Source organism: Cherax quadricarinatus, chromosome 10 (genome assembly GCF_038502225.1).
Source record: "Cherax quadricarinatus isolate ZL_2023a chromosome 10, ASM3850222v1, whole genome shotgun sequence".
Classification (NCBI taxonomy): Eukaryota; Metazoa; Arthropoda; class Malacostraca; order Decapoda; family Parastacidae; genus Cherax; species Cherax quadricarinatus.
In genome coordinates this window covers 6453201-6468130 of record NC_091301.1, presented here as the reverse complement: position 1 = coordinate 6468130, position 14930 = coordinate 6453201, and the positions used below count along the sequence as shown (strand labels likewise).

General features: G+C 42.8%; 1 protein-coding gene across 1 annotated transcript; it reads left to right on the top strand.

The window, feature by feature from the left end:
• Positions 1–1106: 1106 nt before the first annotated feature.
• Positions 1107–14930, top strand: LOC128687872 (uncharacterized). Its single transcript, XM_070083580.1, has 4 exons — positions 1107–1320; positions 1532–1629; positions 12808–14023; positions 14222–14930. Exons 1-4 carry the CDS (start codon positions 1311–1313, stop codon positions 14491–14493), a joined length of 1596 nt encoding a protein of 531 aa, XP_069939681.1. The 5' UTR covers positions 1107–1310; the 3' UTR covers positions 14494–14930.

The window sequence follows — 14930 nt, the reverse complement described above, 5'->3', positions numbered from 1 at the left end:
TTTTAGTTATATTTAACATGATTTAATGAGCAGAAATTTCACAGTATTTTGTACATGAAAAAGACAATTATTATTACAATAAAAACGAAGCGCTAAACCTACCAGGGTCATACATCGCTGCAGGGTAGGGACTGATGCAGGATCTAATGATAAATAAAGGTGGAGATGACAATAAAGGTTAAGTTAGGAAGGGCTGTGAGAAATGCTAATGGAAGGGTTATCAAAGTTTGTGTAATAAATAAGTTACTGTCAAAAAGTAGAAGAGGGAGTCTGTGTCAAAAGTGGATCCATCAGCAAAGAGGGAAAATAAAGTAAGAGTGTTAGAGAAGTGACGACGTTGGATGCTGCATGCTTATTGACAGACAGGACAGTCCAATATAATATGGGAAATTGAAACAGGAACTAGACAATTCTCACAAAGTAGAACAGGGCACCTCTCCATGAGATACTCATGAGTTGGACGAGTGTGTCCGATGCGAAGACGAGAGTGTCATCTTACAACCTCGGTATTGATGACAATAAGACCAGAAACCCAAACTTGGATTCATAGAATGTAATTTGATATGAGTCATATCAGACCAACGTTGTTGCCAACGGTTGTGAAGGTGGATAGAGATTACAGCAAGATAGTCAGAGAATGGAATACCTCTATATGAAACTGGTAGGTCACGTACTGCAGATCGCAGCAGAGTCTGAAATCGGCAAAATGATACTTACACACACAGGCCTAAAACAATCCCAACCACCTCTTCTAATGAGGCTGCACCGGTTCTGTGTGTTCGGAGCCTATCAGAAGATGTATTAATTTGCACATGTACTTGGAGAAATAGATTATTATATTGTTAATAATAATAATAATAATAATAATAATAATAATAATAATAATAATAATAATAATAATAATAACAATAATAATAATAATAAAAATTATTATTATTATTATTATTATTATTATTATTATTATTATTATTATTATTATTATTATTATTATTATTATTATTATTATTATTATTGTTATTATTATAAATGTCGTACTTGTTTACTTCTGAACTGTGTAAAAAATGAAGTTATCTGAGTTGACTTCCTGGAGGAGAAGGAAGTGTATGATGCAGGAGAAGTGAGTGCGAGGTACTGTACAGATGTGTACTGAAAGTACAGCGTCTCATGTATATATGGGACTGACCAGCTGGTAGTGTACTGCTGCTTCCAGCTGCCACCAGCACCTCTCTACTTCCACCAGCACCTACTTCCCTCATTCTTGGGCTAGATCCTACCTACCTACTTTCCCTTGCATCGTCGACACCACCTTCATGTGTCATGGTGAGTACCTAACTAGTTCGTCCAGTACCGAGTTCTTTCTCAACTACTAATTTTCATATTAACATGGTATAAGGTTTTTCTAGTTGAATTTGTTATCCCGATCAAAATTGTTTGTATTGCTTATGTGTGTGAAGTAATGTGTACAGTTTATCCTACATTCAGTCAACACGATGCTAAAAACTTGACTGTACGATGTTACATTGTTGTGCAGATGGTGAGCTGATGATGGTGGTGGCGGCGCTGGTTGTAACATCCTGCGTGGCTGCAGCACTGGTGGTGCTCTACTTCACTGCTGTACGCTCCTTCAAGGTATCTCACTGTTGTGCACTCCTTCAAGGTACTTCACTGCTGTACACTTCTCCATAGTACCTCACTGTTGTACACTCCTTCAAGGTATCTCACTGTTGTACACTCTTTCAAGGTACTTCACTGCTGTACACTCCTTCAAGGTATCTCACTGCTGTACTCTCCTTCAAGGTACTTCACTGTTGGACACCCCTTCAAGGTATCTCACTGTTGTACACTCTTTCAAGGTACTTCACTGCTGTACACTCCTTCAAGGTATCTCACTGTTGTACTCTCCTTCAAGGTACTTCACTGTTGGACACCCCTTCAAGGTATCTCACTGCTTTGCTCTCTTTCAAGGTACTTCACTGTTGTACACCCCTTCAAGGTATCTCACTGTTGTACTCTTCTTCAAGGTACTTCACTGTTGTACACCCCTTCAAGGTATCTCACTGTTGTACTCTTCTTCAAGGTACTTCACTGTTGTACACCCCTTCAAGGTATCTCACTGTTGTACTTTTCTTCAAGGTACTTCACTGTTGTACACCCCTTCAAGGTATCTCACTGTTGTACTCTTCTTCAAGGTACTTCACTGTTGTACACCCCTTCAAGGTATCTCACTGCTGTACTCTCCTTCAAGTTATTTCTCTGCTGTTTACTGCGTGCGTGTGTGTGTGTGTGTGTGTGTGTGTGTGTGTGTGTGTGTGTGTGTGTGTGTGTGTGTGTGTGTGTGTGTGTGTGTGTGTGTGTGTGTGTGTGTGTGTGTGTGTGTGTGTGTGTGTATGCAGTTAACCAATTTGATATCTATTTTTGGTCTCAGCTCCTGGACCTACTTTTTACCTTGCAACTTTCCGGAGTTACTTTCTCTTAGTCTCGTGGGACCTCTCATATATATTCTTAAAACTGTGCACGAAACTTGCCACCACTAAGTCTTTTCCCTCAACCCGGTAAAAATACATTCTCCCGGATGTTTGACTGTTCAGTGCCTGGAATACCTGTATGACCAAAAGTTTCAAGCCGACCAGAAGAGGCATTCTCTGGTAATTGCACAGACTGTATCGATTCCAAGTTTTGTTAAGAATTTTAGCATAACGATAATTCGTACCTCCGTGAAAGAAAAAACAAAAGAAAAATAGTTAAATGCCGTAAAAAATAATTATTTGGATAATAAAATTTGGATAATAATAAGCAAAATAGAAATATTATTTATGATAAGTAAATTTAATAACGTAACTGTGGATAATGCCGAGTATGTTATAATTTATTGGTCCGTCAGACGACCATTGACATGACCTCGTCACCACCCAACTGGAAGCTTCAATAGGGGTAAGTTGATGAGAGAGAAGAGCTTTTGATCCAAGGAATCGGAGCTTTCCTCTCTCCCTAGGTCAAACATGACTGCTTCCCATTTTCGTGGTCCTATTTGTTTTTTGGGTAAACTATATAGAAATCTTTAAAAAAAATGGGTAATTGAATTAAAATTAAAAACAATCTATTTTTTTATTTTATAGCACAAAAAGCTAAAATATAAATATGAAAGAGATGTTAAAATATATAATTAAATATTACAAAAAATCTTATAAGGATATTTCTTTTGTTCGTTTTTAAAGTAAACTTGTTTCTTTAATAGATTATTTCCGTAGGGGATTACATAGTGTAAGTGTTTTATATATCATCGACACCATGCCCAGCCCTTCTAGGGCAGGGTAGGTGCCTGAGTCCGAGCCTTTAGCTCATAAGACTGTCATTCCCATTAGCCTCCTTGGGGCGGGAATGGCAGACCAGAGAGGCCTAGCTTGTGGCTAGGCCTGGGGACAGTTGGTCCCAAAGATGAGGAGGTACTTGTGTCTCCTCCCATGGGAGACTTAGGTCTCAGACACTCCCTAAAGAGGGAGCCAAGGCCGGGCCACCACTTGGAAAAGGCCCGGGCCGGGAGAATACCAGCTAATCTTTAATAATAATAATAATAAATAAGTGTTTTATGACGTATACAACACTGGTTGTCTCGGTGAGTGCTGTTACTACCGTCTTCCTGTGTAACTGCAGCGACTCCAGACTCCTGAGGTGCGCTCAGACACACGTGATGGCCACCTCACCTCACATCATCTCGCTCATTTTTCAAGTCTCTCATTGGTTCTGCTGTGCAGCAGCACACTAAATTCACCAGTTTGGCAGTTCTAGCATTTGCACCATAGTTAGGATTGTATCCTACAATAGTTCTAATAAATTTACGTCTGTCTTTATATTGTCGATTTATTTTATTCACAGTTTTAGCCGTACAGTCACACATATTTACAGGACATAATAGGCTTGCTTTTAACCCTTAATTTTGATGGTTCACTTTTACGGTTACCATTGTGTCTATTAAACACTTTGGCCTTGTCTACAGAAATTATAAGGGCATGATTATCACAGGTTGTCTGTATATGATTTAGAGCGGTTTGGATTCCCGAAGTTTTAGTAGTTACAGGAACATCATCAATATAGACAAATGTGATATTGCTGGGGATATCTGGTATAGATTTAAGTAGGACACTAACTGATATATTAAATAGTGTAGACTTAAAATACCGCCTTGAGGAGTGCCAAGTTGAATATCTTTTTCTTTACTTCTGTAGCCCTGAAACAAGGCAGCAAATTATCTGTTTTGTGTTTGAAAGACCCATATTTTATGTTTCATCTAGATCTTCTGTTACTCTACTTTCTGTCATCCAGTTACTTCCTAGTCCACCGAGAGATGTGTATTAGTGTATGTACACACTGGAATAATGATTCCTCCGATGAGTCCTTTAACTATGACCTGGTCAGCAGCATTCAGAATTATTTAGTACTAATTAGACACTCACTTAGAGCCTCCCTCCTGTGCTTTAAACTCAGCTAATTACTGTAATAATATTAATTCTATAATGATGCAAAACCTGGCGTAGGGAAACGTACCTCTATGAGAATATGTCCTGCTATACTATACAAGTTATCACTCAGAAATACTGCTGCTGCCTAGAGTATATGACAGAGTCAAGTGGGTCCACTGGGATACGTTTTTTAAGTCTCAGTGGCCACACCCCACTGACCATGGCACGGAGGGACATTCATATTATCATAATCATGGGGAGCGCTAAACCCATAGGATTATACAGCACTTGTGTGTGGGGGGGGGGGTGGAAGGCATTCAGGCTCAATACAGGGAACTGGAGCACAGATCAAATCCTATAGATCAGGAACCCCTCACCAGCATCAAGGAACCTATCTTGACGGGGGGGGGGGTACATTTATAGAACTAGATATATTTCGGTGCTGAGCGATCCTAGAAAGATATCCTCGTATTTTATAACCCCAGCCCCTCCATCCTGTACGTCAATGCTGGCGAAAGGAATTGTGCAGAGTGCAACACAAGTTTCTAATGCAGTAAAATATTAGCGTTGAAAATCTTCGGTGAATCAAGACGTACTCATAGGTAATCACATGGACACTAATATTCCATCCAATTTTTTCAATAAAAATGACAAATTAAGACATATACACCCCAAAACTAATTCAAATCTTCCATTCAGGAGCACCAAGTTTCTCTTGTTATCTGTGAGAGACCAATATGCTAATATACACCAGAACATCAAGACGCGGCTCGAAATTTGCATTATCATCAACAATGAAAGTTGAAACCAAGTGGATAAGGAAACACTTTAAAATTATCACATGAAAAACCAGTATTTTGATTTTGCCATTTCTTTCCATAAAAAAAAGAGAATAAAAATAAGCAAGAAAGGTTAAAATCAATCCAAACTTTCCTCTGAGAAGAATTTACCAATACTGAAATAAGTATACAAGCAATTAAGTAATGTAATTTATATTTTACAATGTCTACAGTACACACTGATGTTATGTACACATTAAGTACTTTATGTACTTTTAGAACATATGAAAGAAGGAACACTGCATTAGGCCTACTGACCCACGCGGAGCAGGTCCATGTACCCCCTCCCGGATTAGACCAATAACCCACCCAGTCTGGTCATCCCGACTCAAGGATGGAGCACTGTACCAGATCCAGCAGAACAAGCTAGTCAGGTCCAACTCACACCCACCCACACCCACTCATGTATTTATCTAACCTATTTTTAAAACTACACAACGTTTTAGCCTCAATAACTGTACTCGGGAGCTTGTTCCACTCATCCACAACTCTATTACCAAACCAGTACTTTCCTATATCCTTCCTGAATCTGAATTTTTCCAACTTGAAACCATTGCTGCGAGTCCTGTCTTGGCTGGAAATTTTCAGCACACTATTTACATCCCCTTTATTTATTCCTGTTTTCCATTTATACACCTCGATCATATCCCCCCTAATTCTACGCCTTTCGAGAGAGTGCAGATTCAGGGCCTCAGTGTATCCTCATAGGGAAGATTTCTGATACATGGGATCATCTTTGTCATCCTCCTTTGTGCGTTTTCCAGAGCTTTTATATCCATTCTGTAATACGGTGACCAGAACTGAGCAGCATAGTCTAAATGAGGCCTAACCAAGGATATATAGAGTTGAAGAACAACCTGAGGACTTCTATTATTTATACTTCTAGATATGAAGCCAAGAATTCTGTTAGCTTTATTGCGAACACTAATGCACTGTTGTCTTGGTTTTAGATTACTGCTAACCAGAACTCCTAAATCCTTTTCGCAATCAGTAGTATTAAGATCTACATTATTTAGTTTATATGTGGCATGGTTATTTAACTGTCCAACATTTAGAACTTTGCATTTGTCAATATTAAACTGCATCTGCCACTTCTCCGACCATTGCGTCAGTCTATTCAAATCATCATGGAGTGCTCTAATGTCCTCATTAGAATGAATTGGACGGCCTATTTTGGTGTCATCAGCAAATTTGCTTATGTCGCTATTTATTCCCTCATCTATGTCGTTTATGTAAATTGTGAACAACAACGGGCCCAACACTGACCCCTGAGGAACACCGCTTGTGACGTGCCCCCATTTTGATTTCTCCCCATTTATGCAAACTCTCTGCTGTCTATTTGTCAGCCATGCCTCTACCCAGGAAAAAATTTCTCCTCCTATTCCGTGTGCCCTAAGTTTCCTCAATAGCCTGTTCTACGTAATCTATTATTTCAGGAATATCGCTAGTATTTTCCTGGGTGAAAACTGAGAGGAAGTAGGTATTTAGAACGAGACTTAAGAAATCGTAATGACACGATTGCAAATAAACCATACCCCCGGCCGGGATTGAACCCGCGGTCATAGAGTCTCAAAACTCCAGCCCGTCGCGCTAGCCACTAGACCAGCTAGCCACAATAAGATTCATCCAACTAGGTATATTTCTACACCATAGGAAAGTTAGCACAGGCACCTCTGTGACCACAAATGCAAGTTTTTACAGACGAATCTCCAGCTAGCGTGGCCGTGACGAACTCTAGCTCAAGTCCCTTCACTGCCGTCAACATGACTTAAGAAATCGTAATGACACGATTGCAAATAAACCATACCCCCGGCCGGGATTGAACCCGCGGTCATAGAGTCTCAAAACTCCAGCCCGTCGCGCTAGCCACTAGACCAGCTAGCCACAATAAGATTCATCCAACTAGGTATATTTCTACACCATAGGAAAGTTAGCACAGGCACCTCTGTGACCACAAATGCAAGTTTTTACAGACGAATCTCCAGCTAGCGTGGCCGTGACGAACACATCACACTAGTATATCAACACATCACACTAGTATATCAACACATCACACTAGTATATCAACACATCACACTAGTATTTGTGGTCACAGAGGTGCCTGTGCTAACTTTCCTATGGTGTAGAAATATACCTAGTTGGATGAATCTTATTGTGGCTAGCTGGTCTAGTGGCTAGCGCGACGGGCTGGAGTTTTGAGACTCTATGACCGCGGGTTCAATCCCGGCCGGGGGTATGGTTTATTTGCAATCGTGTCATTACGATTTCTTAAGTCATGTTGACGGCAGTGAAGGGACTTGAGCTAGAGTTCGTCACGGCCACGCTAGCTGGAGATTCATCTGTAAAAACTTGCATTTGTGGTCACAGAGGTGCCTGTGCTAACTTTCCTATGGTGTAGAAATATACCTAGTTGGATGAATCTTATTGTGGCTAGCTGGTCTAGTGGCTAGCGCGACGGGCTGGAGTTTTGAGACTCTATGACCGCGGGTTCAATCCCGGCCGGGGGTATGGTTTATTTGCAATCGTGTCATTACGATTTCTTAAGTCATGTTGACGGCAGTGAAGGGACTTGAGCTAGAGTTCGTCACGGCCACGCTAGCTGGAGATTCGTCTGTAAAAACTTGCATTTGTGGTCACAGAGGTGCCTGTGCTAACTTTCCTATGGTGTAGAAATATACCTAGTTGGATGAATCTTATTGTGGCTAGCTGGTCTAGTGGCTAGCGCGACGGGCTGGAGTTTTGAGACTCTATGACCGCGGGTTCAATCCCGGCCGGGGGTATGGTTTAGGTATTTAGAATTTCACACACATCCTTATCACTGTCAGTGATCTAACTTAGGTTAACAATATAAATCCAATTGATGATTTATTTGTGACCGGAAGAAACATTCATCATTTACCTCACACAAACCACTCTGACTAATATAATTAGCACATTAAAACCTACACAAACTAAAGCTTCATTTGAGGAAGATACATCTGCATTACAAGTTGAAAGCCGATCAGAAGCAGCATTCTCCAGTTACTGCACAAAATCCAACAAACTTTTCGTGTATGTAGCCTAAACCCGCCATAATAACGTTATATCGAATTTCACAAGATTAATCAGTCAGAAAAGATTGATACTGTTCAGAAATGTTATATTTAAATTAAGGGAAAGCGCTAAACTACAAGGAGTTATATAGCAAAAGTGGAATGCGTTGATATACTGGTGTGATGTGTTGATATACTGGTGTGATGTGTTGATATACTAGTGTGATGTGTTGATATACTAGTGTGATGTGTTGATATACTAGTGTGATGTGTTGATATACTAGTGTGATGTGTTGATATACTAGTGTGATGTGTTGATATACTAGTGTGATGTGTTGATATACTAGTGTGATGTGTTGATATACTAGTGTGATGTGTTGATATACTAGTGTGATGTGATGATATACTAGTGTGATGTGTTGATATACTAGTGTGATGTGTTGATATACTAGTGTGATGTGATGATATACTAGTGTGATGTGTTGATATACTAGTGTGATGTGTTGATATACTAGTGTGATGTGTTGATATACTAGTGTGATGTGTTGATATACTAGTGAGTCTCCTCCTCCTTCCTCTACTGGGGAAAGTAGATGGAATCCAGGACGGGGTGGCCCTGGCTTGGATACTGAGGATTATAGTGCAGTCCCAGAACCTGCAGAAATTGACAACACACCTCCCAACAATTCTCAACCAAAGGTGAATTTGTGCAAATATTATGCTTGGGGCATCTGTAAGCATGGAATAACAGGGGAAAAAAATGGGACATGCAACTTTGACCATCCCAAAAAATGTAGCGACCTCCTGTCTAAAGGAGAGTGTCGTTCTTCTTCCTGTACTTTCTTTCACCCAAAAATGTGCCACTCCTCGGTCCTCCAGAAGCAGTGTTACAACATCGAGTGCCCTGCATACCATCTGAAAGGGACCAGGAGGCACAGACCCCACAAGACAAACAATAGTAGCTACGACAACCCAACTCCAGGTGATTTTTTAGTGGCAGGAAACGAAAAAAGAAAATGGAAGGAAGTAACAAAAATAGTCCACCACATTGGAGCCTTGTTGGACTGGAGGTGCAGCCAGTGGCCACCCATGGCCCTCCAGAATTACAACTACTGATGCCAATAACAAAATCCCCCCAACTAACACAGAATACAATCTCGTTCATATTTGCTAATATACAGGGCCTTAAGCCATCCACCAACAACAAAATACCTTTTATCAGTGGAATTCTAGAGGAGTCTAATGCAATGTTTGCAGCCTTCACAGAGACTCACACAAAAGGTCACTTTAACAGTGAAATATGGATAAGTGGTTACAACCTTTTTTAGATGCGACAGAATGAACAGGAAACAAGGGGGGGGTGGCCTGTATGTCAAAGAGTCCCTTATCTGCATGGAGTTGCTGAACACCACAAATGAGGTAGTTGAGGTTCTATCAATAAAGATCGAGAACCAAAACCTAGTCATTGTGGTTGTATACAAGCCACCAGATGCAACCTCACAACAGTTCAAGGAACAGCTACTGAAAATTGATTACTGTTTGGAAAACCTTCCAGCTCCATCCCCAAACATCTTACTGCTTGGTGATTTCAACCTAAGGCATACAAAATGGAGGTAGCGCAGATGAAAGGTCACACACACATGAGCTACTAAGTCTCCACGAAAAACACACCTTAAGCCAGCAGATAGTGGAGCCAACAAGACTAGAAAACACACTTGACCTTATCTTCACAAATAATGAGGACCTGATAAGAGACATAAGAATATCCAAAAACAACTAATTCCGATCACAACCTAATCGAAGTCCAGACGTACATGCATAGGGGTCCTGATCAGCAGAATGCATGTACCTGTGAAGGTGTCTTCACAAAATACAACTTCAACAACAAGAACATCAACTGGGACCAGGTAAACCATGTCCTAAACGAAGCATGTTGGGAAGATGTCTTAAATGACATGGATCCAAACCAGTGCCTTGAAAGGATCAACTTCCTGGTAGCCGAAGCATGTTCTAGGCATATTCCCCTAAGAAAGAAGAAGAGCAGGAGTAAACTGGAGAGAAAAAGACGCTCCCTCTACAGAAGACGACGAAGAGTCACTGAGCTCCTCAGGAGTGCTAGAACATCTGATACACGAAAGGAGGCGCTGACCAGGGAAGTGGAAACTATCGAACTTAAGCTAAATGACTCTTACAGGAACCAGGAGAGGCAGGAGGAGCTTAAAGCTATTAGTGAAATTGAAAGAAATTCAAAATATTTCTTTTCATATGCCAAAAACAAGGCAAATACCACATCTAGTATCGGGCCCTTACTCAGACAGGATGGGACTTACACAGATGACAACAAGGAAATGAGTGAAATATTGAAATCCCAGTACGACTCTGTGTTTAGTGAACCACTAATCGGTCTGAGGATCGACGACCCAAATGATTTCTTCATGAATGAGCCTCAAAACTCCATAAATGTATGCCAGATTTCCGACATTACCCTAACTCCGATAGATTTCGAAAAAGCCATTGACAACATGCCTATGCACTCAGCCCCGGGCCCAGACTCGTGGAACTCTGTTTTCATTAAGAACTGCAAGAAACCCCTCTCGCGTGCCCTAAGTACACTATGGAGGAGGAGCTTAGACATGGGTGAAATTCCACAGTCACTTAAAACAACGGATATAGCCCCACTCCATAAAGGTGGCAGCAAAGCATTAACTAAGAACTATAGACCAATAGCTCTGACATCCCACATCATAAAAATCTTTGAAAGAGTGCTAAGAAGCAGGATTGCAAATCACCTGGATTCCCAAAATCTGCACAATCCAGGGCAACATGGGTTCAGGGCAGGTCGCTCCTGCCTCTCACAACTACTGGATCACTATGACATGGCCTTGGATGCACTGGAAGAAAATCAGAATGCAGATGTAATATACACAGACTTTGCAAAAGCATTTGACAAATGCGATCATGGCGTAATAGCCCATAAAATACGCGCTAAAGGAATAACTGGGAAAGTGGGGAGATGGATCTTCAACTTCCTAACAAATCGAACACAAAGAGTAGTGGTCAACAGACTTAAATCGGAGGCTGCCATAGTGAAGAGCTCTGTTCCACAAGGCACAGTACTCGCCCCCATCTTATTCCTTATCCTCATATGAGACATAAACAGAGATATACGCCACAGCACCGTATCATCCTTTGCGGATGATACTAGGATCTGCATGAGGCTGTCATCTGCTGAGGACGCGGTTAATCTCCAAGAAGATATAAACAAAGTTTTCCAGTGGGCAACGGTAAACAATATGATGTTCAATGAGGACAAATTCCAACTACTCCGTTATGGAAAACTGGAGGAGATAATAACTAGAACAGAGTATACTACTGACTCCGGCCATACAATAGAGCGAAAAACTAATGTAAGGGACCTGGGAGTAGTAATGTCTGAGGATCTCACTTTCAAGGATCACAACAGTACCACGATCGCACGTGCAAAGAAAATGATAGGATGGATAATGAGAACTTTCAAAACGAGAGATGCCAAGCCCATGATGATCCTTTTCAAATCACTTGTTCTCTCTAGGCTGGAATACTGCTGTACATTAACATCTCCATTCAAAGCAGGTGAAATCGCAGATCTAGAGAGTGTACAGAGATCCTTTACTGCACGTATAAGTTCTGTCAAGCACCTTAACTACTGGGAACGCTTGGAAGCACTTGACTTGTACTCGTTGGAACGCAGGAGGGAGAGATATATCATAATCTACACTTGGAAAATCTTGGAAGGAATGGTCCCAAATCTGCACACAGAAATCACTCCCTACGAAAGTAAAAGACTGGGCAGGCGATGCAAAATGCCCCCAATAAAAAGTAGGGGCGCCATTGGTACACTAAGGGAAAACACCATAAGTGTCCGGGGCCCAAAACTGTTTAACAGCCTCCCATCAAGCATTAGGGGAATTGCCAATAAACCCCTGGCTGCCTTCAAGAGAGAGCTGGACAGATACCTAAAGTCAGTGCCGGATCAGCCGGGCTGTGGCTCGTACGTTGGACTGTGTGCGGCCAGCAGTAACAGCCTGGTTGATCAGGCCCTGATCCATCGGGAGGCCTGGTCATGGACCGGGCCGCGGGGGCCCTGATACCCGGAATAACCTCCAGGTAACCTCCAGGTATGTGTTGATATACTAGTGTGATGTGTTGATATACTAGTGTGATGTGTTGATATACTAGTGTGATGTGTTGATATACTAGTGTGACGTGTTGATATACTAGTGTGATGTGTTGATATACTAGTGTGATGTGTTGATATACTAGTGTGATGTGTTGATATACTAGTGTGATGTGTTGATATACTAGTGTGATGTGTTGATATACTAGTGTGATGTGTTGATATACTAGTGTGATGTGTTGATATACTAGTGTGATGTGTTGATATACTAGTGTGACGTGTTGATATACTGGTGTGATGTGTTGATATATTTGCTTGTGTAGCGGCAGGTACGACTGTTGATGGCTCAGTACCAGTCTCTCCCCACTGCCTGTGCACCAACTGCTGCCATCGACACTACCCTCCAAGAGAACCACCTGTTGCCCACCACACACGACCCTGAAGATCACCTACTGCCCACCACACACGACCCTGAAGATCACCTACTGCCCACCACACACGACCCTGAGCCCAACCTACTGCCCACCACACACGACCCTGAAGATCACCTACTGCCCACCACACACGACCCTGAGCCCAACCTACTGCCCACCACACACGACCCTGAAGATCACCTACTGCCCACCACACACGACCCTGAGCCCCACCTACTGCCCACCACACACGACCCTGAGACCCACCTACTGCCCACCACACACAACCCTGAGACTCACCTATTGCCCACCACACACAACCCTGAGACCCACCTACTGCCCACCACACACAACCCTGAGACCCACCTACTGCCTACCACACACGATCCTGAGACCCACCTACTGCCCACCACACACAACCCTGAGACCCACCTACTGCCCACCACACACAACCCTGAGACCCACCTACTGCCCACCACACACAACCCTGAGACCCACCTACTGCCCACCACACACAACCCTGAGACCCACCTACTGCCCACCACACACAACCCTGAGACCCACCTACTGCCCACTACACACAACCCTGAGACCCACCTACTGCCCACCACACATAACCCTGAGACCCACGTGCTGCCCACCACACACGACCCTGTGACCCACCAGCTGCCCACCACACATGACCCTGAGACCCACCTGCTGCCCACAACACACAACCCTGAGACCCACCTGCTGCCCACAACACACAACCCTGAGACCCACCTGCTGCCCACCACACACGCCTTAAAATTCCAAGAGCTCCTTTCCTCCCACATCCTCGAGAAGCACCTTATACCAGGGAGACCCACCAGTGATGGCCCACTGCTCACCACCCACGCCCTCAACAGTCATATTCTACCCACCGCCCATACCTTCAACAAGCACCTCCCGCCCATCACCTGTGACCACAGTCAAGCGGTCACCCTTGGTCTCGAAAATTTCTTGCTTCCCACCACCCATACCCTGGACACCCACCTGCAGCCCACGTTTCAGCTGCAGGAGTGGGCTGCCCACAGCCGCAGACCGAACGAACACACCTACGATGAAATGGTCGTCAACGACCTGCCTCCACCATCCAGGTCGTTCAGTAAGTACCACTTCTTCAAAGAGGACATCTCTGGTGATAACGTCATCGTAATTTCACAGTACACACGTACAGTGAATTTTACGATAATTAGGCTGCGTCTTGAAAATTAACACTGTTGGTTTCCTAATGATTTCTAACATCAGTTGTGGTGATGTACGAGTTAATTTTACGATATTGATACGGTTTTGGCTCCCGCAGAGGTGTGGGAAGAGAGTGGTCCCACTGAGTGTGGGCGTGGGGGGAGAGCCACCCCGTCCCCACACCCACCATCCAAACGCTGCGACATCAACACACTTCACCCAGGTGATGGAGAGTCTCCCACACCTTCAGGCGACCGCTCGAACAAGCAGGTGGCATTCTCAGAGCTGCCCTCACAGCTGGCACCCCTTGACACAGTGCATATTCCCATCTCTGAGCTCCCTGCAGCACTAGATACCATTAATGACATTTACCAGAGTGCCTACTGCTAGATGTTGCTGTTTAACACTCGGCTGCTGCTGCTACTGCTGCTGCTTCTGCTGCTACTTCTGTTACTCCTGTTGCATCGACTGCTGTTGCTACTGCTGCTCCCTCTGCTGTCTAACCAAGCCAATGACCGCGACAGTGCCTGAACACTCAGCTCCTTTAAGCTAAAAATCGCATTTTAGTGTCACAATAAAAGCGCATCATAAATGCCAGATGGTTGATGTGATTCACTGTTGTTGTGGCCAAATAATAATAATAAAACAACACTTTACAGGGTAATTAAGAATACTATAATTATTAAGGCTGTCACTGTTCACCGCCAGTCAACAATACTTTAATAATGGATCAAAATAAACTCTAAATGTATATGTAATGATATATGCTCTCTTCCATGTGTATATATACTGTCGCTCTCGTTGTATAAACATCATGAGACATCATC